The sequence below is a fragment of the Chlamydotis macqueenii genome, chromosome 23 (assembly GCF_036417535.1).
Source record: "Chlamydotis macqueenii isolate bChlMac1 chromosome 23, bChlMac1.mat, whole genome shotgun sequence".
NCBI lineage: Eukaryota > Metazoa > Chordata > Aves > Otidiformes > Otididae > Chlamydotis > Chlamydotis macqueenii.
The window spans coordinates 4,124,068-4,152,031 of NC_141578.1; the positions used below are offsets into that span (position 1 = coordinate 4,124,068).

Consider the following 27,964-nt stretch of genomic DNA (forward strand, 5'->3'; position numbering starts at 1 on the left):
GCCACCTGACGATCGGGCTGTGTCTAAGTGGTATATTGAGCGCAGACGTGAAATTGCTCTGTCAGAGCTGTCGGCATCTGGCCAGACTCCAGCCCTGATCCAGAAAGCTGTACGACTGCCAGGAAAGCAGAGCTGAGCCCAACTTCATGCGTGTCAGAATGGTCGCGTCTGCTGGAACCAGCTCACCCCACCCCATGGTCTACTGATAGACGTACCTCCAGGGCTGGCTTCTCTTGGATTCGCCCAGACCACCGCGACCCAGGGAGATTGTTCAGGGACAACTGGGAATAAGGAATAAATTGGAGAAGGATCCACATCTCTGGCTGCCAATTCACAGGACGGAAAAAACCCACCGCCTTAGTAAACTCTGCTGCAAGCTGTTCTCCCAACGCTGCTGCCGGAGGTGCTGGTGCCAGTTGGTGTCAGTCATGGGGTTTTACTGCTGCACGCGTTCCCCTTTCAGCTGGGAGATCAAAGTCTCTTTCCTTCAATTCGTTTGTGTCAACGCAGCCAGGTCCCATGCGGAATCCCGGGCAGCAGCAGTAGAAACGATGCGCGGGATGAATGGATGTGAGCGAGCCCTGGGGAGGGGACGCGTAGCCCTGACATCGTAACGGCAGCGTGCTGAGTCTCAGCCAGCGGCTGAGAACCTTCAAGCACACGCCAAATGAAGGAAACCTGCCTGGGAGCCAAGGCTTTGTATTTAAAAAAAAATTAAGATGATAAAAACAAGCGTGATTTCGCAGCTCCTGCTCACTCTGATTTCATATCCTGGAAATTAACTGGAATAACCGTATTTCTGGAGAACTCGGGATGGTTCAGAGTTTGACCCAGTTTCAGAGATAGGGTGCTTGTCTCAAATACCAGCTCTAGATCTAGATTGCCACCAGGTCTTGGATTCTGGTTTAGGGTCAATTCTATTTGAATGGCCAAAGGCAAATACTTCAATAATATTGTGGCCTTAATTTTTTTTTTTTTTTTGGGTAATTTAATTAGGGACTTGGTCTGGTTTTGGGGCAGGATGCAAAGTGGATAACAGGAGCAGCTGGCTCTATAATTAGAGCCGTGTATCTGTTGTTAAAGTTTAACATTTAATTGCAGGGAGAGGCGGGGAGAGCGAGGGACGGAGCCCGGGCAGCGTTTGTGCGCAGTGCCGGGTCAGCCAGGTAGGTATGCGCGAGATTGCGTGACTGGGAACGCTCTCGCCTTGCTCGAATCTCACTGCAGCCGTCCCAGAGTACCAACTGGCATCTGTGTCACGCGGCTGTTTCCAGAGACCAGGAACGAGAGGGTAAATATTTATTTAGATCCCGATGCTTAATCTGCTACTGGCTGGTTGTGTGGAAAGCCTGAGCCCCCGCTCTTTCTACGGCAATTTATAACCAGAGCCTTCGTCTCCTCTGCTCCCAGTGCTCCCACACACATTCCCCAGCATCAGTTCTGCAGAAAACGGGCACGGCCTGGGTTCAGACCCTCCGGCACCTTTTGGTCCCAGGCCATCCTGGCAGGCAGCCCTCCTCCCTCACTGTAACCCACTGGCATTCAGAGGCAGAAATCGCAAACCCGGGCACCCGGGCCTCGCGAAGGGGAACGGCACGAAGCTGTCGCTGCTCCCGTGGGTAGGCGGACTTGTTTGCACCGACGTGGGATGGGAGCTGCGGGGTCGCTTGGCTCCGTCGCTGAGCTGGCTCAGCGATGACAGCTCTGCTGCTCTGCCTGCTGACAAGGCAGAGCCATCCCCGTGGTAAAGCCACCTCCGTTACACCGCCGAGTCCTACAGCGACCGTAAATCGCCCACCCCGCTCCTTTCCTCAGCCAGAACGACAGATCCTTCTGGAGGGTGGGGACAGGCAAACGGGAAGGATGCTCCACGTTCATCAGCAAGGACTGATGGACACAATACCTCCCCTGCCCCGCCGCGGTCACCGGGGGCTGCCCTGGGCTCGGTGCCTCCCACCGCGACCAGTGACCGAGACACGGGGGCTGCAAAGGGAGGTTCTGTCATGACCAGTGCCAGAGGGGGGAAGGCATCAGCAGAAGTGGCTGCAGAGTGGGATGACTGGGAGGCCATTAGCACAGGTGAGGCGTGTCTGCTCTCATCATGAGCCCTGCTCATTAACAAGGCACACAGGCCCAGCTGGCAGCCCCAGGCAGTGCTGTTAAAGCATCCTGTCCCCCTAACACCACCTGCTGCTTTTCCCCCTTACAGACACTGCTGGTGCCCTGCAGCACCAGTAGGAATGGTTGTGGGATGCTGGCTTCCAGACTGGTCCTGCGAGGGGTGAGAAACCAGGTAAGCAGCAAGGTTTGTCCCTGAGCAGGGGAGGGCAGCTCCGTGCAAGCTTGTGTCCTGTGTTGGCGCGTGAGAAGAGTGGCTGGAAGTGCTGTAGCCTGGGGATTCGGGCTGGTGTTTGGGAAAGGCACCCCAGAATGGGGCCAGGAGCCCCAGTTCCCATCTTTGTGCCAACCCTAGTTCCACTTTGCAGCGTGACTTCTCTGTGCGATCACCTGGAGCCGTTAGCTGGCAGAGGCATTGCTGTCACACCGATACAGGAGAGCAGTAGCATCTCCCCATCTGGCACTTGTAGGGCTTTTCTGATAAGAACCACATTTTCTTTCATCTCCTGGAGTGTTTTATAGCAGCTGAGAATCCTGTTGTACTCCTCAGTAATGGCTTTTTTTTCCCTTTGCAATTTCCTGTCCTTATTGTTTCCTGCGAGGGAGGTGTGGATACATCCGAGATAAGATCCTTAACTTCTGAGCAGCCGATCACGCCGCAGATCGCTGCAGCTCTGTCATCTTCATCCCTGCAGTACTCGTGGTAAAGCACTGTATCTCAGGGACGGCAGAACAAGCTTCAGCAGCAGATTTCTGTCCCTACCTAGGTCTTCATGCTAGGAAAAAAGTCTGAAGGCCTAATGAGGGAATTAACACTAAATAGGTTGTGCAAATTTGTGCAGGGGAGCCTGTAACGCGCCTGAGAGTGACCCAGAGCACCCTGCAAAGGAGAACAGCTCTGGAAGAAAACCCTCAACGCAGCCAGGAAGAGTTTGCACTGCATGTACCATTTTTATTTTCACATATATATATTACATCATTTTAAACCAGAATTTTTGTAAAATAAATGTGTGTTTTTCAGGTAAAAGCACCCCACCATATTCCACACAGCCCCCTTGCCTGCCATTTAAAGGTGACCTGAGCTGGGGAAAGGCTGAGCTCGTTCCCCATCTTCCCACTGCTACTGGGACAACCTGTGGTGGTCCTTCCCTCCTCCTCCTGGGAAGAAGAGGTGTTTACCAGTCCCTCCCCTCCGAAGTCAGTGCAGAGCATGCTTTATCGCTCCATCATACACCCCGGCCCCTTCCTGCAGTGCTGGGAGAGACCCGGCGTTTCCTGGAGGGATGGAGAAGGGAGCTGTGAAGCACCCTGTGCTCTGGGAAAAGGGCGAGGAAGAACCAGAATGAACAGTGCTGCTGTGGTTTGAAGTACATGTGTCAAACCCACCACACAGAGCTCCGCAGAAGGCTGCCACCAGTCCCGACCATGAACAGACTGGTGTCTCTGGGGCAGCGCTGGCCCCTGCCAGCCTGAACCCCGCGGCGTTGGGCAGGGCTGGCTCGCAGAGGGAGGAGTTGGGGGAGAGGTGGTTCTGACGGGTGAACTGCTAGCTCAGGGAGATTCCTCCGTCTGGGAAGAAATTGCTGGGAGAGCGTGGGAGTGAAAACTGCACTCAGATAGGCTCAGTAAATGAGTCTTCCTCCAGACTCTCCCTTTTTCTGTGCACCCGCTGTAACCTTCTGAATGAAATTCCTCTGCCCACCCTCCCGGACACACGCGCTTCTGCTTGAACTAAGATGCGCTATGTTCCCTTAACACCTCTGGCACAAAGAAATCCTCACCGAAAGGACACCCCATTCCCCCTGCACCCCTTGGGATGTAGGGAGCCAGCAGAGAGGGGCACAAGGAACCACGGTTGCATCCCTGTACCATCTGCCGTCCCCTCCAGTCCTGGGGACTGGCACCAGGCCTGGGACAGCCTGCACCCCTCTGGGGTGCATCTCAGCCTTCACTGAGCACTGCGATGCTCAGACCGTCCCATCTGCTCATCCTGGTCCTGAGGACGGAACAGCACAAGCTTGTCTTTGGTTCCTCTCCCTACCCAGTCTGGGAGCGAGCAGACCAGGCAGGCACTGGTACCAGTGGGTGTACCCAAGCTGTCGGCATCGCAGAGAGCCAGTCCTTCCTCAGACGCAACCCCAGCTTGGGTCTCTGATGCTAGAAAAATGGCACGCTTCCTCAGCAGCTGTCCGCCAGACCCTGCAGTGATTTAGGCAGCCTTGCTTTGAGCGGGGGTGAGACTTTCCTTCCAACCCAAGTGATTCTGCGAACAGCCGGCGCAGAGCCTTCTCCTCATTTTCTGCCCTTGTTTTCCATTTGAGGGCTTCCCGCTGCTCTTGCACTCGCTCAGCCCTCTAAGAGAGTTTCGGCGTTATTCTAAGAGCTTGTTTGATGTGGAGCTCTTGCTTCTAGAGCACAGATGTACTTTTTTTTTTTTATTTATTTTATTTTATTTTTTTTTGTAAAAAATGGCTCCTGGCACTGCCAGTCCCAGAGCAAAAGCCGCCTGCACATAGTCAGGGTGGCCGGCGGTACCGCGTCCAGGCCCCCGCCCGAGCTCTGCTGAGCGGGGCTCCGAGGTAGATACCCAAAGAGGGCCCTGCAAAAAGCACCAGCACCATCTCGGTCTGCTTGGACCCAGCAAATCCAGCCCTGTTCCCGCCCCGCTAAGGCACTGGGCGCTTCCCCGACAGCAGTCCATTGCAAACCAGTGGTGCCCGCTTTTGCTGTGGGTCAGAGCACGGTGCGGAGCCCCAGCTCTGGGGGTGCAGACCCACAGCTGATGGAGACCGAGGTCACCCGGACAAAGAGGGGGTTTTTCCCCTCCCATGGGAGCTCTGCCCTCGCAGCCAGCACCCGGGCGGCTGTGTCTGCAAAGCTGTTGCCATCCAGTGACAGGACACAGTACTACAGACCAGTTGCCCATTCACAGTCCCAGTTCAAGCTTTTTTTTTTTTTTTTTCCACTCGGTCACCGGTGTCAGGAAGGCTAGGAGAGGTGAGAGCAGAGGGAGACAATTCACTGGTACCCTGAGACAATCCTCCCTGCAAATCCCCTGAGAAAACGGATAAAATGGAAACTTTCCTTTGCTACAGCACCTATTTTAAAAGTTCCCTGCTCTGTCCTGGTATCACAGACTTTACTAAGGCTTGATCACCTACCATAAAGCGGAAAAACGTTCTTTATTTCACGTCTGCTGGCCTTACAGCTGAACTTGCTTTGCAAGGTGAAACACCTTATCTGGAAGGTGAGAATAAATTACAAGCAGCATGGCTTTTTGTACAAGCAAAAATTCTCTCCAAACTGTTAGAGTTCTTGGAGTGTATCGGTGAAGTAGTGAATAAAAGCTGACGTGCTCTTTTCTTGCCAAGGTCCTCTGAAAAAGTCCTGCTGGAGACACAAGCCAACCAGCCTAGAGGACAGTGACACGGCTGGCTGAGAGAAAAGGAAAATAACAATTAGTTCATCTTCATCCCGGCAAAAAGGCTCCATCTGGTGGTGTTCTCACCCAGAAAAGAAGGTAAGGTGTGGGGATGGGAAACTGCAGATGATACGAAGTTGGTTAGACTGGTTCACACCAGAGAAGAGTCTGAGGGAATCTCCAAGATCTGCTCAAGTCGGGTGAACAGGCGGCTCGATGGCAAATGAAGTTGTGTGTGGATAAACGCAAGGAAATAGGCTTGCAAAGGGACAAACGAGCTTGGTGGGCATTCAGCTGCTCAAAGAGAGTCAGCACGGACAATCTAGCAGAGATTTGTGCCGCTCAGCACAGGTAAAACAAATAAAGCAACCAAAACGGAGATATATAGAAGAGGAATATTATAGCAAATATTTTAATGCCTTACTAGTAAGCGCGGTCCAGGGCGTTCCACTGGGGAAAGGGATACTGCGGAAACAGCCGGGCTCAAAATGATAAGTGAAGAAAGACCCTGATGTGGAAGCAGGCTGAGAAGTTTGCGATTTTTGTGTTAAAAGAGGCAGGAACATGAGGGACCTAAGTGTCACAGGTTGGTCCTGCTAAGCCTCTGCGGCTGCCAGGAGAAAGGATGGAGGCTGTCCTGTCTCTGCTCGGACGGGACGTGTAGTAACAAGCTTAAACTGCAGCAAGGGCTAGGCATTGAAGGGGGAAAAAAAAAAAAAATCTATCTGGAGGAAAAGATTAAGGAAGGAATCAGTGATGTGGGGAGGCAACACTGGAGGGTTTTAAAAGCGCGTTAGGCAGATGTCTGTCAGGAAGGGCTTTGTTCCGCGGGGCAGACGGGCTGTTCTCAAGACCTGGCCCACCCTGGGCTCTCGCGGTGGTGGCTGCAGAAGGTGACACCAGGCAGGGCTGCGGGCGAGCCGGGCTCTGTCCCGGTTTGGCAGTCCCCGTGCCGCACGCATGAGCCAGCGGGGGGTCACCCAGCCCGTTTTGTGGCAGCAATGCCAGGCAAATGCCTTGCTCCAGCCATTGTGGGAAGGCCTCGGAGGGCAGGAGGGCTCAGCCTGTTCAGGGCCACGACGCTGCGACTCCTGTTGTCCTGGGCTCCATCCCAGAAGGGCTCTGTCTGCATTAGGAGAGGAGCCCAGACATGGGACCACTGCTCATTTCCCGCCTCCGAGGTCTCTCTGGTTCCCTGCCCCAGCTGGCTGACCTGCTCGAGGGGACAGGCGATGCTGGAACAGGGCAAGTTTGGCTCAGACACAGTTTCAAGCCTCACAGAGTCACTTGGAGTAAAAACAACAGAGCTAAGCCACAGTTCACACTGGGATTCTTCTCCTATTTTGCTAAAGTCTGAAAGATTTCAGATGGGAGAGCAGAGCCTGCTTCCTGCCCTCCCCCCAGAATCGCGCTCGAGCATTAGTCACGAACGGAACAAGGTCAAGTCACTTCCCAAAGACGCTGCTCCCAGGAGACGCTGAGCTCTGCTGTCTGGGCAGCTAACGGACCCTGGGCTGAACCGGGGCACGCCTGCACCACCCTGCCCAGCTCAGCTCAGCAGGCAAAGCGCTGATGCAGCGCTGGGATGCAACTCCAGTGCCTTCCACTGAGAGCGACTGGTCGCAACTGGGCTGCTCGCTTGCCAGCATTAAGCCTACTGAATGGAAGCCCCCAGCAGAACTGGAAGGTGGACAGGCTGCCTACACCGACCATCCCCTCACAGCTTTTTAGTGTTTGGAAACCTGCTGGTGTTTCCTGGGCCTGCCGGCGCGCGGCCCTCGAGCTCACGGAAGGCTGTGAGGCTGCACCCCAGCACCCGCGTCGGCCGCGGGACAGCTGCAGGTCTCCAGGATCAGGCTGCGGCAGGGCAAACCTGCCTGCCAGCGCTGCCGGACGTCACCGTCGCCGGTCAGAGGACAGGTAGTCAGCGTGTTTCTTTAAAAACGGGGTAGGGATGCTTATTTAAAAGGAACGAGAAGGCTCAAGTCCTCGGGCTCGGGAACAGAGGGAAGGTGACAGCAAGCCCCACGCGGGCTAACGCTGGCTTGCCCCTCCAGTGACTTACAACTGCAGCAGCCAAGGCTGCAATCCGGCTTCAAACTCAGGCGTGGTCTGGGCTGGAGCTGTTAGCAAACAGGAGTCCTGCACCTGCCCCAGGGCACGGACACAACCCACGTGCTCACGCACGCTGGTGTTATTACAACAACGCGTGGTTCCTCCAGGCACCAGACTCCAGAGGAGCCCGCTCTGCCTCACCGCTGCGTGTCACGGTGATGCTCCGTCCTCAGCAGCCAAGCGAGGCACAAAACAGACAGCAAATTTGAACCTTCCCCCCCCTCCCCAGCACTGCTTCTCTCCACAGCTCCTGGTGGTGTCTGCATCGACAGCAGAGACCCTGGGCTCTGCAGCAGGAGGGTCGCATGTCCAAGCTGCTCTCTCTCTGAGGTTCCTTGAATCCCCCCTCTCTTGGGAGACGTCAATGCAGAGCAGAGATTTGAGAGAGAGCTTGGCCAGACCCCCCAAACTTTGCCCCCACGTCAGTCAGGGCCTGAAGAAGCGTCGTACCACTAAATGCCCCACCATGACCAGGGCCACCACCACCAGCATGTACTTCATGTAAACATTGTCCAGCTCGAGCGCGGCCACCTAATGAGAGACAGAGAACAACCAGAGCGCGTTAGATGTGCCGCTCCGCCTGCGCCCGGGTGACCCCGCCAGCCTCAGCAGTGCCGCAGTCCCCAGGCTGCACAGCTCCCTCCCCTCACCCCCCGAATCCCCGCCCCGGGACAGCTCCCACCAGCTCACCCATCCTCCTTGCTGGGCGATCCACTGGGCGATGCGGTTCCGGAGCATGAACTCGGCGACGTAGCGGGCGATGCGGCAGAGGAAACCCCGTATGCCGTGCTGGTAGACGTGGATGGCCATGCGGTAGCCGAAGCCCAGCAGTGCAATCACGCGGCCCCAGTTAATGCCGCTCTCGAACAAGCTGAAACGAAGCCGACGGTCCGATTAAATTGCTGCCATGGCTCAGATCTTCCCGCTCCCCACATCCCAGGGCACAGGGTCTCGAGCAGGGCTGGTTGCTGGGGATGCTGCACTACTTCTCGAGGTGCATCCCAGCCACACAGACGTCGGGATTTTGTGTCTGGCACGTGGCTTCGATAACCAGCTGTGCTTTCAGAGCAGAACAAACCCAGTCTAAGTCACAACTGCTATTTGCCTCAGCCAGGCGGGTTAAGGATGTCGTTGGGAAACAGAGTTTCCAAATCCTGCCTACACAGCTACAGGCTCTGTATTGCTGGAGGGGAAGCTTTGGGGTGGCTGTCGTTGATGTGCCACCTTCCTGCCTGTCCCTCAGGTCCCCACCCGAACGCAGGGCACATGGGCAAGGCTATTAAACAAGGTCAGCTGGAACTGGTGGGGGTGGAAGCTGCAGGCTGCAGCAAGCTCAGCAGCTCCTACGCGTGCAGCCGGGAGCAGGGACCAGCACCCACCTGTCCCAGAGCATCCCTTGCTCATGCCTGGAGGTAAGGAAGGTTAAATACAGCTAAGGACAAAGCATGTCAGAATAGGATTTTCCCTTTTCCTGCATAGACAAACCCTCTCCAAGACCAAAACCTGATCTGATCTTGCCTTAGACTGACACTGCCAAGGGCTGGGGGAGCTCCAAAACGTGCCTGGTCCATGCCTACCACTCCTGATCCAGGTTTTGGTCACTGTGGGCACAAACTGCATCGCTGTGGGTAGGTTTGGCACTGATTTACCCAGACCAGTTTTTGAGAGTGTTTTTCGTGGTTTCCAGCAAGGTGGAACACAGAGGGAGAGGGAAGTTAGAGCCCAGGAACAATAGTGGAACAGGTAGCAGAAAGAGAGGGAGAGAGGTTAATTTACCTGGTTGCGGCGCGTTAACCGCCTCAGGCTGGCAAAGCGGTGAAAACAGCGCAGCGTGGCTTCCCAAGGACAGGGGAGCAGGAAGAGGACAGAGAGAGGCAGTTAGAGACAAACACCGAGCGGAGGGTGCATGGGATGGGGCCGCGTGGGAGCCAGGCACCTGGGAACCCAGAGAGCCCAGCTTCTCTCCTGGCTCTGCCAGGGGTCTTCTGCATGACCCTGGGCAAACCATTTAACGTGCACCGCATCTCCCTACAGACAGAGCGGGGTGAGCACTGAAGCCCTTGATGACCACTTCGATCCAAGCCCGCACCTCAAGCAATCAGGGCGATAAGTTGTCCAGGTGTCTTCGCTCCTCACCCTGTTGCTGTGCTTTGAGTGGGTGAGCTGGGTGTGCACCGCCTGCACGAGACTGCCGCCGGCTCTGCGGATGCAGAGCATCCCCCATCCCAAATTAGTCCGATCCTGTTCCACGTGGACCACACCATCCCCACCGCCCGCAGCTGTGTTTGCTTTGTGCCTCTGGAAAGTGTGACCCATCGGGACTTCCCAGCTACCAAGCAAGCAGTGGTGGGACCAGCAGCAGGTCTGCCTTGGTCCAGAGCTGGCCATACGCCTGAGTGGGACTTGGGACATTTGCTGGGCTACTGATGCACGGGACGCACTTCCCAGGCACGTCCCTCAGACTTTCTGACCCTGGTCAGCCTGTGCAAGGACTTTGAGATGATTGTCACGTGAACACTGCCCAGACCCTGTCCAGGAGGAAGAGGAGACAGGTGGAAAACACAGGAACCATCATGATGAGCTTGCTGAGAGCTCAGGCCAGGGACAGGGTCTGTGTGCTGGGGCAGAACTGGGGAGGCAACTGCTCTGCGGTGGCAGCAAGGGCTTAACTGACTGCGTTGAGCCCCATCTGACCTTTCCTTCCCTGGTCTCCTTCAGGAGAAGGTGTCTTGCCCATGCCGAGGGAGCCGGTGGCCTTACCTGGAGGCTATTCTGGTGAAGTACTCGTAGGCGTTGTCCTTGGTGGGCTGCAAGGATTGCAGCATTTGGCGAAACTCCGCGTCGTACCGCTCGTTAATGTCATCGCCGATGATGGCCAGGCGCCTTCCCACCTGGCTCCCGGTGCTGCCCAGAGAGAAGACGGCATTATGGACGGGTCTGCCTTCCCAGTTAAGACCGGTAAGAAGGACCAAGGGGTGGGTCTGTAATGGAGCCTGTCTCAGGATGGGGTTGAGGGATGTGCGTATGGTTGGTATCAGGGTTTTACCTCTCCAGGTCCTGCTGGATCTCCATGATCTCTGGGTCCATGGGCACTTCGTCCCCTCTCTCCTCTCTCTCCTGCTGGTAGCGGCAGAAGGCATAGCTCCGAAACACCTCCTCCGTCTCCTCCACCACCTGGTCTTCTGAGAGAGACAAAAGGAGGAAAAGTCAGGGGAGAAGCTTGTCTACCCCCTTTCCCAAGTTGGAAAGAGACCATTCCCTAATTTTCGGCCTAAATTTGTGCTGTTTGGATTAAAATTGGCCTTTTGAATAAAACAAAAAGAATCCAACGGACATTAGCTCTCGGAAAACAAATTTTGAAGCCAGTCTTCGTTCTTAGGTGCATAAGCCCACCTTTCGAACCTATTTTTGGCAAGAGACAGCTCCAGGACTGTCACAACACAAACCAGATGTTCCCATGCTTGTGCTTGGCAGCGCTCTCTGCGCAGGAGCCGCTCTCCGTAGGGCATTGCTCAGCACAGACACGTTCAGGAATCTCAGATCCAAACCCAAACCGGAGGCAAAGCTCCGCCTAGCGCTGCCCATCAACCCTCAGCAAGCAATTTTTTTTTTTTTTTTTTTGAGTGTCACCAACAATTGTGCCTCGCATGGCACCAGCAATGACACGGTGAGCAAAAGTTAAACTGGTCATTTCAGTGTAATTCCTTGGCGATTCGATCGCACGTCACCGGCTCGCGTACACCCGCCAGTGGCAACGCCAGGGCTGGGTTCACAGCTTCTGCCCGGGCTGCTGGCGGGAGCAGAGAGGAGAAGAGCTTTTAAAAAAAACTCACACGCCGTAACCCAGAGCGGCGACTCCCTGTCCTGCGCTTGAAAGCCGATAAACAGCCAGACGATGCGTTTGAACGGATTGCCTGCTCCAGCACACCCAGCGCCGCTGCGCGAGGGCAGACACCCAAATCCCCCGCTTCCTTAACGAATATCCCCGGAAGCAGCGAGCCCACCGCCGGGCAGGGGGCAAGTCGGGGCTGTTGTGGAGGTTTTGGGTCCTTCCCCTGCTCTTGTAAACAAGCAGGGCTCGGCACGCCAAGCGTTCAGGGTTCAGCGGGCGAACGCGCCGGTGTGGTAACGTCACCCGGCCCCGATAGCGCGCGAAAAATGACCCGGCTCCGCGTGAGCAGGAAGCGAGGCAGAAACAACCGGCATGCACCCGTCTGCAAACGGCTCGAGCCCTGCACGCGTGTCCCCTGTCCCCACGCCGCTCAGGGGTCTGGACGCGGCCAGGACCTGCCCCCTTCAGAGCAGGGAGGCCCCGGCAAGGCGTTTCAGCCCCGGAGGCACCATGGTGACCGATACCTTATCACATGCGTTACATTGCTGCTGGGGAAAGTACCTGCTCTGTCACGGGACGGCTTTGATTAGAGCGCGGTTTCGGCTGGCTGGAGAAGCAATCTGGGCTAGAGCACCGGTTCCCAAACAGCCGCAGCCCAGCTGAGCCGCCCCGCAGGGCTCGGGGGGAGCTGGCCCTGAGGTCCCAGTAACACCAGTCTTCCCGGTTTCTTTTCTAAGGTGTAAAATTTGTACGGGGGCAGAAATGGTATGGAGAGATCAGAGCCCTGCTCCTTTGACAGGACATCGCCGTGCAGGGCAGGGATTCACCGACGTTGAACGTTGTGAGACGCCCAGGTAAATGAGCTACGGGGGAACATGCGAAGCGCAGGACCCCGCAGACCCGCAGCTCTAGGTCATCGTCCCGCAAGGCGTGCTGGTGACACAGCACCTCCGTACCATCAACGCTGTCTAGCAGCAGCACAACTCGCTGCAGCCAGCCCAGCTAAAACCCAGCCTATCCCCCTGCCAGACCGGCCATGCCGTTCTCTGGCCGCTGGAAATTCCATTCCCGACGCAGAGATGCTCCTGCCCGAGCAACGTCCCGGAGCTGGGATGTGCAGATCTGGTGGGCACGGCTGTCCTGACAGCACCGCTCCATAAAACCCTCTTTCCAAAGTGTGCCGCATCACACCTCACGGAGTTTTTCTGGATGGATGCATCTACACGGCCCGCGTGCGGCTCCGGGGAGATGGGCCCAGCCCTGGATGGGTGCGGGAAAGGGAGAGGTGCAGAGACTCAGATTACGCGGCGTTCGGGTTGGGTAAATAAAGGTGAAGGGAAATAACAAGGCGGGGCCGCCGTGTTTTGAAGGGATTGTTTTTTGCAGGAACGGGTTTATTTGGCGGCAAACAAATCCCACCTTCCGGAGGAGCCAGCGGAGCCGGTGACCGCTCCACCGAGAGCCAGAAAACGAAACCGTCTGACTCACAGTTTCAGTGAGAGGCAGGGTAAACACAATGCAAGGACAAAAGAGGAAATAAGTATACAAAAAAATAATTCCCTGGTTTTAATTACCCCAGGAGCTATTTTTAGTAACACAGGACAGGAGAACACACATCGCTTTTCCCCCAGGTGCCGACCCACAGCACCCACTGGGACCATGCCTGGCTCTCCCACTCCAAGGAAGGGATCTGGATCAAGGTTTGCCCTGTGGACTGCCAGTGCCAGCAGCGGAGAGGGGGAGCGCGGTTTGGAGCTCCTCTGGGACCTCTGGGCTCCCTGTGGGATTGTGGGGGCCGCGTTTGGGGGCAACATCCACATTTCTGTGCCGGATCCTTTACTCCTCCCTGTTCCTATCTCCTGGGAGCAGCTGCGCTACGGAACAAACTGGCAGGTCTCACCAAAGTTATCCATCAGAGCTTGTTACCACTGAACAGCCCTGCTACAGGCTGTAACGATGACAGATGCAACCTGGCAGCATCCCTCTCGCGCTCAGGAGACGGGCAGTATCTGCAGCAAGAGGCGCATCTCTTTGCACACAGGGAGATACCCAGCCTGGAAACTGGTTCCAAAGGGAGAAGCCAGCTCTGGGAAACCAAGAACGGTCTCTGGAGACTTCTGCCTCGAGGGAAAGCTTGACTCCATCTCATGGTAGTTACAATTCAAGCGTGGGATGGGCAGCATCTGCGTTAATGGATTTGGGTTAACCTGGCAAGGCAGCCCCTTGCGAAACCTATCGCCTGTCAATAGCGATGCCAGCCAGGACCAAAGGCTGATCCACCTCATCCGGCGTCATGCCGGCAGAATCCTGCACAGCTTGCACCCGACAGCAGAGCTTCTAGAGAGGTAAATGGGAAACGGCCTTACCCAGAGGCATCTGCTCAGCACAAAGCCCTTTATTCTGCTCTTTGGAAAAAATATCTTCCTACCCAAAAGAGGAGCAATGTTCTCAAACAGCCTCCCTGCTGTTTTAAGACAGACCTCCCTTGGTTTTAAGACAGAAATTAATTTGTCAATAAGCGGTCCAGATTCTTTACTGGACTCAAGAAATCAGCTTTGATTCTTATGTTCAGAGGTGTCCCACCAACAGACCCAGTTCCAGGCTTGCAGCAGGGGCTGGGGGCTGCAGCAAGGTTTTGCGCTGGTGTTCCGCTGCCCAAGCTGAGACCTGTCCCGTATTTGCTCATCTACTGAGCTGTGAGGGGAGGCTGGGCCCAGCGCTCCGCGGGATGCCCAAGACGGGCGGGCATCTCAGCTCTGGCAGCGCGTCTCCCTCTGCCCCGCCAAGCTTTCCATAAAACATTTTTTGGGGCATCCTTTGCAGGCCAGAACAAAGGAGTTACAAGACAATTCCAGAGCAGTTATTTCCCAGCACAGCTGTCGGAAGGATGATTTTTTTCTTTTGAAAACGGAAACGATGTACTGATGGGAGCTGAAGTGCAACACTCTGTGTCTGTGCTGGAGACAGGAACTGCATGGGCACCAGACAAGAGGAAAGCACGTTTAAATGGTTTTGGTTGCTCTACAGAATGTATGAGAACCCAGGCTTAAACAGGCAGCTCACATTTTTCCTCCTCCTTTTGCAGGTGGTCTTGGAGAGGAAGACACAGAGATGCTCACAGATGTGTGACCGACGCCCCTAAGCAGCCATTTATCAACTCGTGACTTGCTCCACGTGCAACGTCAACCAACCAACCACGGACCAAGCCTCGCGCCTCTCCAGGTACGTTACGTGACTATTAAACACACACAGACAGACGAGAAAGCCCAAGTGACCTGAGCAAGAGAACAGCTGCCAACCTGACACTGCAAACGGTGAGTCAGGGTGGTTGGGATTTCCACCGTGGACACCCTCGCAGAGACTTGCACGGAAGCTCTCTCCGTTTCCCTAGCAGTAGTAAGTGGATATAGCAGTGCATCACCCTTCTCAACAATGTGCTTTGGGATCCCAGCTGCCTTGGGCCACGCAGGAGCCAGGTGTGACCACACGAACGGTATTTTCATCGCGTGGACGAGCCCCTCTGCAGTGCAGGGGAGCTGAGCTGCGTTTGGCACAGTTATCTGCAAGCACGTGGACAGCCACGTCCCCTGGCTTGTCCCTGAGCCTCGAGGTATCTAAACCATCGCTGGTGCGTCCCCTGGCAGCACGTCTGCGCAGGGGGGCACTGCCACCCCCGTGTTGAACTGAAGGAGAGGAAGGTTCATTTTAACAAGGGCTCAGAATGATGCTCAAGCAAATCCCTGAGCAGTGGATAAACCTCTTCGCTCCCTACCGCATCCAAAGCTAAACAGACGGAGCAAGCGAGCCCTCAGTGAAAGCCAGGCTCCATAGCTGTCCACAAAAGCCTTCCTCCGCCCCGCAAATCCCACGGCTCTTCAGCCTAAGAGATCCCACCTCCAAATTCCAGATGGACCCCCTGAGCTTTGGGAAGCAGAGGGATGCCAGTACTGCCAGTAAGCGTTTGCAAGCGTACAGGAAGCGTGACTGTAAAACTCCGTGGTTACAGCCCGGGGCCTGATTCCCTCACCGGTTCTCACATCAGCATCTCATTGGCCTCAACAGGAAATCAGCATGCGTAAACAACTGCTCTTATTTATTTACTGACATACCTGTAGACTTTGGTAAGGGAAGGACAGGGTATTTTTTCCTTCCAGCCGACTCGTACAGGATCTAGCACAAACGGTACTCTGAGATGGAGAGGAGTCCCGGCAACACAAGGGTATAAATAACATTATCGGGCCAATAAAACAGCTCTGAGCTGGATCTGAGCTCAAACACAGCACCAGCTCGGTGCACAGCTTCTAATCTCCGCTATTGACAGAGCCGCAGTGACTCAGCCTTACAAGTCCACCTGCAAAACAGGCGGAGAAGTCACCCGTGATTAACAGCTTTCTGTGCAGCGGCGTTTTATCATTTTGGGACGAAACAGGAGCTGAGGTTTTTCCTGGGTTCCTTTCGGCCCCGTTCCCAGTTTCACCCGTTAGTGCGAGACGCAATTACACAGTCTGCTGGGCTCGGCGCACGGGAGAAAGGGATCGAACCGCTTCCGAATGGTGGTGAGCCGGAACTTTTCACGGCCGCTGCGCCAAGGCACACCGCAGACCGGATTTCACCCGGCAGCCGATGCGGCGAGACTGAAAGCGACTGCCTGAGCCCAGGCGCTGCTGGGCAAGGCATGTTTTTTTTTAAACATCGAGCACCTTTCGCTCTCTTTTATTTAGGAAAGGGAAAGCAAATGACACCAGGCACCAGCCATACATCCCGCAGCCAGCGGGGCGATCTGCCCCACGCCCCAACCTCCGGCACGCCGCTACGCCTGCCGCAGCCCGCACAGCCATTGCTGCCAGCGTCGCTCAGTCCGGCAGCTCCCCGCCTGCTATTTTCTCCGCGCCTTTCGAGCCCCCCTTGCTGCCCACCACACTAATCCAACGCCAAGCGTCTCCCAAAAGCATCGAGCTTTCCCAGTTCAACTCAGCAAAGCTTTATGGAGCTGATTTGTTATCCCAGTCTGGCAAAAAGCCTTGGAGGTATGAAAAAAAACCATTTTTTTCAAAGCAAAATGCTTCCTTCCTCCCCTGAATACCACAGCAAGGTTTTTACCTGAATTGAGCTCTTGTGACAGCCTGCGCCCATTGCTTCCCCGGCGTCCGCGGGCCCTGGGTGGGTCCCTGTCGTTCCCTGAGGCCATTGCAGATCGATGCTCCGGAGTATCAGCTTTACCTGGAGCGAGGAGAGACAGTAAGCGACCCAGGTAACGAGGAGCCAGCAGATGCCGGAGCCTTGCAGCCCCTTGCCCACTGACACCTCCCAGCCCAGCCTTCGGAAGCCCCTTTGGCTGAGCCAAGCGCCGAGAGGAGCAATGCTGTTTGCTTTTATCTCTGCCAGGATCTGGCTCCTCCCTGCCCGGCGGGCTCGCTTCCCAAGTCCTTGCCACCCCAAGTCCCTTGGCTAGATTTCTCCTCAGTCCCTGACTCTTGCAGACATTCATACGCCAGAAGAGAAAAGTCACCCAACTCCCTACCCCACTTCACCACCTCCCCACCCTTGCTGGAAACCGGCCAGCCGTCCTCTGACCCACGCAGCCAGAGCCATGGGCTGCGCTGGCTCTCGCTCAGCGCAGGCAACAGGATCTGCAGTGTCTTCGTGCTGGGATGAAAGCGGGAAAAAAAAAAAAAAAAAAAAAAAAATCACAGCACAAAGGGCTCTACGAGTCCTCGGCTGCACCCGGAGAACGTGCCTGGGAGCTGAGCCGTGGGGCTCCGCCGCTGCCCGAAACGCTGCTAGCCCGACCTGCCACCACGACGGTTCGAAGCGCGGCAAGAGCAAACCAACCCGTGACCACACCGAGCTGGCACGGCTCCCACGCGGGGCTGCGGCGACGGTGCCGATTCCTCCTGGTAAGCACAGTAAGCACCTCCAGCTTCTTTTCCACAACTTCCACGTGAGATGTTTCCCTATATCCAGAGGCTCTAATTCCCCCTGTTCTTTGCGTTTCTTAGTCTGAGCTCTTCTCAGAATAAGAAAATTAAGCGGGAACAAAATCCACAGCTTCTACAGCCCCTGAAATTCAGGGGTATCCTAAACCCAGACCGATGGGTTCGGGCTCAGCGCAGTCCTCAGCATCTTTTACCTCTCCGCTCATCGCACTGAGCTCACCCGCTGGTTTTTGTAGGGAAGGAAGTGAGGCCACGCAGTTACCGTCAGGGGCAGAGAGATCACTGCAGCTCCCAGCCTGTTGTTGGCATGCCAGTACATGTTCTCAGGCCAGACTTCTACAGGGCTCAACTGGTGGGTTTTCTGATTGGCACCAGGTCTCAATTCATGAAGACACGTTAATACCCAGAAATTTAAATAGTACCATGGGCAAAAATTTAAAAAATCATGGATAAATAACCACCTACGTCAAGATTAGAAGTGCAACACGTGCTCCAAGCTTATAACTTCACACTGAAGATTATTCAGGAGAAAAAATAAATTGAGACCATAAATGGTAAAGTGAAGTACAGCCTGCAGTCAAGGTGGGGACACGGGGCTGGAAATGCAAAGCTCGCCAGCCTGGCTTAGAAAGCCATCCCAGATTTGCATAGCTGCAGCCAGCGAGCCGAGCCGTAGTGACACACAGATGGAGGTGCCGTTTTTTCCTACGCGCCTCTGAGAACAGGATTTCCCTTTTCCTCCCCAACCCCAAACATCCCCATCCAAGGAAAAGCTGAAAACGCGATGAGGGCCAGCGGCTGGGAGCGAGGGTAAAGCTGGGAGAAGAGCTGGCTCCCGCTTGCCCAGATCAGCAGAGACCCAGGCTCCAGGGCTGCTCCTCTCCTTGCTCCCGGCTCTGGGACGTGGGTGAGACAGCTCAGGGAGCGGATGCACGTGCCCCCCATCCCTTCTTCCACTGAGGAAACCCTCCCACGCTTCCTCCGCTGCCATCCTAGCCCCTCCTCGGGCTCAGCGAGGGTACAGCTGCAGCCCACCTCGCACACGAAGGGCTCGCTGCCTCTCGAGGGGAAGCAAGACCAGACTCACAGCAGCTCTTTGGAGCTCCTGGGCAAGTGAAGCAGTAGGAATTTCTACTGTGATTCGCGTTGCTACAACCCGAGGATGCACTAAACGCTACGGAGCATGCGGACGCATCCAGCCTAAGAGTCCGGCTGCCTCCGGAGCTTTTTGGTCTCTGGGTGCAACCGGCTGTGTTTCCCATCAGCCCGCTGCCTCCGACCCAGAGCTCAGCCATGAATAACAGGGAATTTCCGATGCAGACCAGACTGCCTGGTGTGAAAGATGGCTGGGGAGCGCAGGAGTCCAGTGCCCGGGAAGCAGCTGCCCCACGTGACTCTTCACGCTTGCCGCCAGCCAAACCCTTAGCAAGCGGCGGGCTGCGACTGTGGCCATCGCTTAAGAGGAACTTTCATTTTCAGTTTCCTTCTCAATATAGCTTCTTGCAGCGCTTTCTTCTCTTGCAAGACGGGACGCCGCGGCTCTTTCGCACGCATGCGCGTCTGGGACCGGCGGCCATGTCCCCATCAGCACGCTGCCGGTCCCCAACCGGCTCCCCGGGCCGGACCCTAAACTCCCACTCCTGCGAACCGAGTGAACGCCCGAGATAGCTCGCTGCCAGCCTCAGCTGGAGGTCAAAGCGCCTCAGCCCGTCCCCTCCAGTATCAAGGGTGCTGCTGCCCACATCCCTCCTGCTTCCCAGTCCAATGTCCCTTTCATTTGCCCCGTTCCCCCTTTCTTGTGAGAATAGCGTGCTAGAAGAGAGCGCGAAGGAGGATATGACAGCCATCTACTTAAAGAGAGCCCAAGGCTGCAGAAAATGCCTCTTGGGACTTGAGATGGGGCTCAAGAGAAGGCCTGGGGGCAGCTGCAGGGTACTGGGAATACTGGGAGCAGTGTCTAATTCTCAGCAGCTGCTAAAAGATTCAGCTCCACTCTGATTTTTTGCTCTTGTAGGAGGCTGCAAAAGGTTAAAAGCAGAGGGCAGCACCTAGGATGTGGATTTAGCAACAGCTCCAAGATGGCACAGAAGTCTTATCTTTGTAAATGAGCACATGCCATGTAAAGAATCAGCCTTCCTGGAACCTGCCAGGCTTCCCTAATATAAAAAAAAAAAAAAAAAGACCTTTGCCTCAACTGTTTCTCGTTTTGCCCTCATCTCCTGTGCTTAAAGGTCTCTGACACATTTCCTGTGTGTCCTTGAGGCACACTCACCACTTCTCTCAACTTTTCTCCAAAGGAAGGTGACTGAGTGCGGGGAAGATGGTGGGACTGGCCCAGGGAGAAGGGATGATCTCCAGGAGCAACCATAATCCCTACAAACAAGCCTGGCTATGGGGCTCTGAAGTCACTCCCCGACATCTTACGAAGATCTTGCTCCAGGAAATGTGTGGAGCATCCTCTGGGACAAGCATTTCACAGGTCTGGCGCTGGGCCTGTGCACGGGAGTGACTCCATCACGCGGCGTGCAGGGCAGCTAACCCTCTCCAGGCCAGCGATCCCGCAGGACTCCCACGCCCTGCTGCCATCCCTGCACAGCCCAGAATCGGCCCAGCTTCTCCCAGTCTGACCCAGAAGAGCAAACAGGTGAGTTTGCCCCATTTGGTGTTTACCCACCCAACACAGCACTGGGAACCAGCTGACCCACAGACCCCGGCGGACGCAGACATCGCAGCCTGGGTCCCCCCACAACCCCGCGTGCCCGTGTCCCGGAGGTCCCCGCGTAGGCGAGCCAGCGAAGCCACACGTGTCTGTGGTCACAGCCCTGAGCGGGGCGAGACGGATGTCACCCCGGTCCTTGGCCTGGCACAACCCATCACACCGACAGCTCGCACAACCCTGTCTACCCTGAACCCCCCAGCCCCTTACCCTGAGCGCTGGCATGGGGATGCTGGGTGTGGCTGTCAAAAAAAAAAAAGGGAAAAAAAAAAAGAAAGGAAAAGAAAAATCCACCTGAAGGGAATATTATTAAAAGAGGCGATATTCCCTCTTTGGGGCAATGGTCAGCTCGGAGCAAGACTTTTCAGCCCTGGCTCGGTTACTGCCCGCACCGGGGTGCTGCTCGCTGGGGTACCCCTCCCGCCTTGCCGCCCCCCCAAACCCTCGGGGCTCCCGGCGCATCCCTCCCCCGGGCCCGGGGGATAAAGATAACCCACCCCAAGGCAGGCTGGGCGGGTGGGGAGGTCCCCCTGCTACTCACCGCGTCCCGGTGGGGACCAGGCGGGCCGGGGTATCCCGCGGGGGAGGGGGCTAAAGCATCCCGGCCGGGAGCCGCTCCATCCCCGCCGCCTCCCTTCCTGCCTTCTCCCCGGAGTGCAGCGGCGCGGGGGAAGGAAGCGAGCGGGGCCGGGGAGGAGGAGGGAAAAGAAGAGAGAAGGGAGGGAGGGAAAAAAAAAAAAAAACCCAGCCCAGACCATAGATGGAGAGGAGGAGCCGCGCAGGGCTCAGCTCCCTCTAGAGGCGCCTTCCCCGGGCGGAGCGTGGGAAACCGGCCGGGGGCTGCGGGGGCTCCGGGGGGCGGGGTGCGGCCGCGGCATCGCCTGGCTGCGGCCTCGCTGGGAGAGGGGCTGGAGGCTGCTCTGCTGAGCAGTGCAGGGATGGCACATCCCGTCTCCCCTCATCCCCTGTCTCCCCTCATCTCATCCCATTTCCCATCCCATTCTGTTCCCCATTTCACATCCCGTCCCGTCTCCCCTCATCCCGTCCCGTCTCCCCTCATCCCGTCCCATGTCCCATCTCCCATTCCATCCCATCTCATTCCGTCCCAGCGCCCTGCTCCCCACGATTCCCTGGGTGTCGTTAGCTTCTCTGTGTGTTCTCCAGCGACTTTTCCGTCCTTTCTTGTTAAGGCTGCGGCACCGCAAGCACGATAGGTTTGCCCTCGGTCGGGTTCTCCGGCAGGTAGGGCCAGGAGCCCTGTTAAAGTCATTGTCAGAGCATTTCTGGTTTCTAGTAGGAAACTTACTTTTTTTCCACCAGAGAAAAAACAAAAAAAAAAAAGTCACTGGTGGCAGAGGTGGTACCCACCAAGTGAGTTAGGAAATTTGAAATCCACTGACATTAGGAAAAATCACGATGGCTGGAGGCAAGGGCGTGATCCACACTGGAGAGCAAGATAGCTTCGCTGGAGGTGGCTCTTCGGCTCAGCACGCTGCCCCAGCTGCCTTTCCTCCCCTCGCGCCTTGGGAGGCTGCCAGGGACTTCACTGCTTGTGCTGAAAAATGCCAGATAAGCAGAGGTTTGGGGCCAGCATAAATGCCTGACTGCTAATTATCAAATTACCTGTCTGTCCGATGGCAGGAGTGCTGTTCGTGCCCTGGGACGCCATGCCCTGTGGGGTGCTCCCTGCCCCAGAGCTGAACAGAGAGATTTTTTTTTTTTTAATCCTTGACTTCTTGACTGAGCTTCACTGGGGAAAACCGGCCTCTGGCTGCAGAGAGCCCTGCCCTGGCTCCGGAGATGGCCTCTCCCCTCGGAGGTGCGGGCTGCTGGGGACACGGCTTTGGCGGACCTGGCTGAGGGTGGTAGCTGCATCGACACCGGGGAAAAGCAGGTTGGGGAGAGCGAGGCAAAGGATGCCCACGGTCACTGCGGGGGACAGAGGCCAGGAGAGATGTGCCCTGGCCAGAGATGGTTTTTGGTGGGGTAAGACAAATCACGGAGCGGAGGAAGGTAAGGGACCCCCATCAGCTTGGTAGCAAGGGGTCTGCCTTCTTCCCAGCATGTGCTTGCAGGGAAACTCGCGGTCCAGAGGCGGCTCAAGGTCCCACCACCAACCTTAATTCTGCCCTGAGCCTTGGGGTGGGTTTTGGTGGGGAATGTAGCAACGGTGGCTGTTTGGGTGTGAATGTCCCTGCCTCTGGGTTATCCCCGTGCCCCTGCTGACCTGTGCTGGTGCTGGCCGTGCTTGTGCACAGCCAGGGTGGTGTGCGCCCCAGTTTTGGGCTGAACACCGGCACAGGCTCAGCGGGATGTGCTGGCTGCTGCGTGGTGAATCCTGTGCTTCTCTCTGCCTCATTGCTCCATCTGGGGTGTTCCCAAGTCTCACCGTCATTTCAGCTGTATCGTCCCTTAGTATTACTTTATCGGACGGCAGCGTTGGGGAGAACTTTTGCAAAAGCAAATCTCATCTAAAATCCTTCTTCCTTTTTGCAAACCACTTCTCTTCCACCTCAAACACATTGTGTAACACCTCTGTGGCATGGCTGCAGAAAACCGGCTGGGAAAGTGGCACCGGCTGAGCATCAGGTGTGTAATACACGTAGCTGCTTCTAATCCTGTGGAGCAGCAAAAGTTGTGGAAAATAGGTTGTGCAGGAGGCTGCTGTGAAATGCTCCCTGCTTCCACCGACACTCCTTTTTACTGGTGTAAATACAAATATGTATTTGCTGGTACAAATACAAGATGCACGGCAGCTGTAGAGAAGGAGCGTCTCTTTTCAGGATTCGGCGAGAGCAAGGGGCTGCTGTGAAAACACACTTTTTGCTGTGCTTTGCAGGAGCTGTGCCCTGCGCTGGCTGCCCGAGCCCGGCGATGGCAGAGGAAAGGAAGCAGGAGGGTGCAGCTGGAGGGTGGGAGCATCTCGGTTTCAACCAGTCACGATGACATGGCAGTTTTAGATGAGGTTTTTTTTGGGGGGGAAACAAAAAAAAAAAAAAACCTTCTTGCAGGCAGCAGCTTGTGGGCTAGCTGAGCCAAGGATGAGCAGACGCCAGCAGAGCCAGCCAGAAGAAACTCTGAGCGTAGAAGCAAAGCTGAGCTCCTCTCCATCAGCGAGAGCAGCCCGTGTTACTCCAGCTGCGGCTCCGCCGAGCACAGGAACGCTGCGGGGAAAGTCATACCACTGCCTGAGACTGTGATCCTAGGAAAATATCCGTTGGGAATGTGCTTGAATAGCCGAGGGAGAAACAGGTCCTTGAGTCTGGCGCTGTTTCAGTTCCTGTCGTTATCATCCTGAATGTATTGAGTTGCGATGGCAAACGCAGATGCTTTTAAAAGCTGTTTGCTCTGCTGCTGCCTGCAGAAGCAGTAATTTTTTATCTTTCTCTCCTTGGCCATGCGTTGCTGGAGGAGTTCTTGAGTGTTTTTATGAGACTTTCTCCTTCCTCCCACCCTCTGGTGCGAAAATTCCGGGCTAGGCCAGGCCACGGCGGAGGTGGGGATGCTGCAAGAGCGGGTCGCTGTGGGTGGAAGGAACCTTTTGGGTTCTGCTTGGTCTGCATCTCCCTCCCAGCCCTGGGTTGTGCATCCTTGGCCCCGCTGGGTGCCATCTTCCCCTCGGCCTTGTTTCAGACCCCTGTCACTTCCTCAGGGCTCTGCGCGGTTTGGAACCGTTGGATTTAAATTCCGTTTTGAGCCGTTGAGCCACCAGCCAGGCCTGCAGCCCCGTTCCCAGCGCTGGCACCGATGGCTGCTCCCATGGCTTCCCGGGCTCCCAGCTGTCCCTCCCTGCTCCGGCTCCTCAGGAGTCTCTTTGGGCTCCCAGGGAGCAGGCGAAGGACGCAAGAGCCCAGCCCAGAGCCGGGTGCCGTTGGGGGCCGCAGCAGCAGCCCGGGAGAGCTGCCAGGCCAGCAGCACCCGAGCTGGGAGCCCTGGGACGGCGCGGGTGGGGACAGCACGGATTTGCTGCTGGGGGAGCTGCAGGAGCCGGGCCCCGCCGGCTCCCTGGGGAGCAGCGCCAGCAGAAGCTGTCTGATGTTGAGCACCAGCGACGTGGAGCTGGCGGTGGCCGGTGACACGGTGGACGCTCCCACCAGCAGCCCAGCCATGACAGAAGGTTTCGGTGACAAAGCTCTGCAGACGTAAGCGTTGGGGCGGGGGGTGACATGGGGCCAAGGGCCTGGCCTGCTTCAGCGCCCCTGTTAGGGGAGCACAACCCCGTAGACACGGATGCCGTAGGGACAGGGAGAGCCCGCTTGGCTCCATCAGTCTTCTCAGATTCTGGGCAGCCGGTGTTTTGCAGAAGGCTGCTCATTTGGGACTTCATAAAACCCAATTTTCCCCTTACTGCCTGAAACATTGACATGAATTGCGGTCCTGGGCCTCTCTAGGCTGCTGACGAGGGACACAACCGGCTCCAGCTGCGTTGGCGTTGCTGCTAGAGGAGCAGAAATTGCAACGCTGGTGCTGCTGGCCTTCCTTGGAACACAGCCTGCTGTGCTTTGCCCGCAGGGATGGGCTCCTCCAAGGCCTGGGCGCTGATGAAGACGTTACCTGCAGCGCAAGCCCTGAGCCAATGTTTTTTGTGGACTTGGATGTTGAATGGGAGAAAGAGCAGCTCCTGAAAGGTGAGAGGATGGCTCCGAGGGAAAGAAAATCCCCTTCTCTTCATCTCTGAGGACTCCAGGGCTGCCCGGGGCAGCTGGGAGAAGTCCTGAGGAGGGTCTGGTAGCCCTCCTCCCAGTCTGTAGGGAGAGAGCCCACCACCCAGTCTGTTGCCCAGAGAGGCGGTGGATGCCCCATCCCTGGAAATATTCCAGGCCAGGTTGGCCGGGGCTCTGAGCAACCTGATCTGGTTGGAGATGTCCCTGCTCCGTGCAGGGGGGTTGGACTGGGTGGGCTTGAAAGGTCCCTTCCAACCCAAACCCTTTTATGACTTGATGCTGCTTTTTGGGTACGAGCCGTGGGGCTAGTGCTACACACTGTCTGCTGGCTAAATGTTGGCATCAAAGCTGTGTGTTGGGAAAGGCCAGCCACGAGGATTGCCCAGGGAGTCCGATCGTTGGGGAGACTGCCCAAGGGCCAGTGCAGAGGGCACAGAAAATCATACAGGAGGGCATGTGAGGGGCTGCGGCAGTTCAGCCAGTCGCCCGCTGAATTCCACACCTGGCAATAAGTCCGTTTGCTTTGTTGTGCTAGAGGCTCTGGACCTGGTATGGTGTCCTCTTTGAGACACTGCCGTGGGCATGTTTAATTGCTGCGCCAAGGACTGCGTGCAGGAAGGGAGGTGACAGCTCTGGGGAGTCACTGTTTTCTTTGGGCTTGTTTTAAATGGCAGATGAGGGTGCAGGATCCTCGAAAGCCACGCTGTCCCAGTGGAACAGACTCTTCAACGTGAGCAGACATCGATGGACTTCACAGAAGGTTGGTGAAGGGACATGGAGCGTGGGGCTAAGGCGGTGATCACTCCTGAGGAGGATCTACATGCGGGCAGATCTAAGTGCCTTTAGAAAAGGTGTAGGGATAGATCAGCATGGGAGATGCTAAAACTGATCCCTGGCACTGCCAAGGCGCTACCGCGTCAGAGGCTGTGGGCTCTCAGGGTGTCTGAAGTTCTCGGGATGCTGCTGGTTAGTGGTTTTGGGACGTTTGCTGAGATGGGATGGATGGGAGTGAAATAGGGATAGTGGCAGGCGCCAGGCCTTTGGGATTCCCTGTCTGGTCTTCTGATAGACCCCTGCTGTGACTATGATTGTTTAGTTGGGGTATCTTGTTACCCACCAGCCCTGCAACAAGCCGTACGTGCAAAATTATCTTGCCGTCCCTGACAATCCCATTGTTTTAGCTCCCGGATCTCCCTAACACATCCATCCAAAGTAGAGCAAGGGATGACCCTGCAGACTAGGTCTTCATCTGAGACGCGGGTCAGGTCAGGGATGCTGGCGATTTTCCACAAGCATCTGCAAGGCAGTGTGAGGAAGCCCAGAAGATGCCACGGATGGAGCAGGATGGGCATCTCCCATCCAGGCAGTGCAAACAGGGCAGGTTTGCAGCAGAGAAACAAATCTGCAGCAGAGCAGAGGCTCCAGCTGCTCGGTCAGGGCTCGGAAAAAGACGCAGGAGCTGGTAGAGCTGCAGGAAGTCGCTGGGGTGGCGGACGGGTTGGTGGTTTAATAAAGCTGTTCTGCCGGAGCGTGGGTGTGGGGTGTGAGTGGTGCGGCGTGGAGATACGCGACAAATTGGGCCCCCTCTCTGCTGGATGGTGCAGCGCATTAAATCAGCTCTTTGAGAAATGGTCAATATTTTGTTCCAGACAGCGAAGAGGGACTCTGGGGTGGTGTTTTAACTGTGGTCTCGGGGAGCTGCCTGAAGCTGTTAAAAAGTTGGGTTTTTAATAGATTTCCTTTCTATACTGCATAACCACGCTACAGATCCTGCTGCCGCCTGGCAAAACGCGGGAGACGGGAGCCAAGGTCGCAGTTGAGGGTGTGGGAGCCTGGAAACCAGGTGTCTGCTGGGTTTTGTCGCTCGGTCCCTGTGTGACCCTGGGTCAACCTTTCCCCCTGCTTGCCTCTGTTTCCCATCGACACCGGGCGATGTCTACTCCATTGCATGAGAAATTGGCATTGCAGGGGCGGGGAGAGAGGTAGAGTCTGGTTTTATTTTCAAGATTGGTTGCTGGAATCAGCGTTATATCAGAATCCAGCTGCTGTCAGAGTTGATAAAATGTCTCTGGACATAATTTTATTTTTTTCCTTTTTATTTATTTATTTTTTTTTTCTGCTACAGCCTCAAACCCCAAGAATCTTGATGGAACTGGAAAGCAAAGAGGAGGCCGTGCTTCCAGAGCCCTCTGATGTGGTCCAGGCCCAGAGGTGAGCTCCTCCGCTCCCTCCTGCCAGGGATGGGAGCAGAAACCCCCAGGGTCTCCCCCCCCAAACCCCAGCCCTTCAGCAGAGCAGCAGGAACCTGCCGGGGAGAGAAATTTCCTCTTAGCACCAGGTGGCACTCTCCGACTGTCAACCGGGCGGAGCCGAGCCGGGCTAAGCCAGCCGGCTGACACGGACACCCGTGGGAGTGTGCGGGGCCAGCCTGGCCGCCTGCCCCGCGCCTGGGCTTGCGGGGTGCAGGGGACAGCGGGGCCAGGGGGATGGGGAGCACCAAGGGACCATCTCCGCGTGGCCCAGAGAGGTTTTTTTCCACCAACCCACAGGTTTGGTCACCCCACGCAGCGTGGGGTGTCAGGGGTGGGGGTGTCAGGGGTGTGGGCAGGCTGGCCTCCCGCAAACCCTTCGCAAAAGCCGGACCCCGACCCCCTGCCCGAAAGCTGCTGGAGCGTGGGTGGCCGTGGGTTGCGCAGTCCGGCCGTGGGTTGCGCAGTCCGGCCGGGAGCTTTGGCCGCGACGCCGGCAGCGTGTGCCCACGGCTCGGTCCGACTCACCCCAGAGTTGCTTAACTGTCCGGAGGATGTGACTAAGGAAAAGTTGTTCTCTGAGCGCCTTGCTGCTCTGGAGCTGGAGCTCCACAGCACCCAGCGCTGCAGGGTGTGACGGCTCTCCAGGGATGCTGCAGCGCAAAGAGCGACTGCAGCTGTGAAAAGGAAGAGCAAAACCCCGCTTGTTCCTCAGGTTTTATCCACAGGGTTTCCCCCAGGTTCCTTCTGGGGCTGCTGGGTGCCTTTTCCAGTCGGGCAGGGTGGGAGGATGCAGGCGGGGGCAGCGCCAAGAGCCCGGGAGCCGAGGTCAGAGCTGCGATGCCCCAGCTCCCCGCCGAGCACAGCCACCGTGCCACGGTCCCGGTGTCCCCACGCTGTTTACCGCTGCTGT

The 27,964-nt window shown here is 56.4% G+C and overlaps 2 protein-coding genes and 1 long non-coding RNA gene across 6 annotated transcripts in view; 2 read left to right on the forward strand and 1 right to left on the reverse strand.

Annotated features, from left to right (window-relative positions):
• LOC147597990 (uncharacterized) lies at window positions 1-5,618 on the forward strand. The gene is made up of 3 exons (XR_015260987.1): window positions 1-360; window positions 1,102-1,291; window positions 5,490-5,618. It is a non-coding gene; the product is annotated as an uncharacterized LOC147597990 (long non-coding RNA).
• BAK1 (BCL2 antagonist/killer 1) lies at window positions 3,045-20,814 on the reverse strand. Of its 4 annotated transcripts, none has more exons than XR_015260986.1 (6): window positions 16,587-16,989; window positions 10,701-10,836; window positions 10,415-10,558; window positions 8,345-8,525; window positions 3,909-8,185; window positions 3,045-3,766 (listed from the first exon to the last, which is right to left on the reverse strand). XR_015260986.1 is itself a non-coding variant. In XM_086765602.1 (6 exons), exons 2-6 carry the CDS (start codon window positions 16,672-16,674, stop codon window positions 8,081-8,083), a joined length of 654 nt encoding a protein of 217 aa, XP_086621728.1. In that variant the 5' UTR covers window positions 16,675-16,706; window positions 20,680-20,814; the 3' UTR covers window positions 3,045-8,080. The 4 variants fall into 4 exon arrangements, 3 of the variants coding, with proteins under 3 accessions (XP_086621728.1, XP_086621727.1, XP_010116423.2); XM_086765602.1 differs by adding an exon at window positions 20,680-20,814 and having other exon boundaries at window positions 3,045-8,185; window positions 16,587-16,706; XM_086765601.1 differs by having other exon boundaries at window positions 3,045-8,185; window positions 10,701-10,833.
• Window positions 18,207-27,964, forward strand: part of LOC147597991 (uncharacterized) — a 12,220-nt gene continuing 2,462 nt past the window's right edge. Inside the window, exons 1-7 of the mRNA XM_086765955.1 lie at window positions 18,207-18,232; window positions 21,329-21,380; window positions 23,844-24,280; window positions 24,651-24,766; window positions 25,477-25,562; window positions 26,570-26,784; window positions 27,466-27,682. Coding sequence (XP_086622081.1) covers window positions 18,207-18,232; window positions 21,329-21,380; window positions 23,844-24,280; window positions 24,651-24,766; window positions 25,477-25,562; window positions 26,570-26,784; window positions 27,466-27,682 — 1,149 coding nt within the window. The remainder of the gene's footprint in view (window positions 18,233-21,328; window positions 21,381-23,843; window positions 24,281-24,650; window positions 24,767-25,476; window positions 25,563-26,569; window positions 26,785-27,465; window positions 27,683-27,964) is intronic.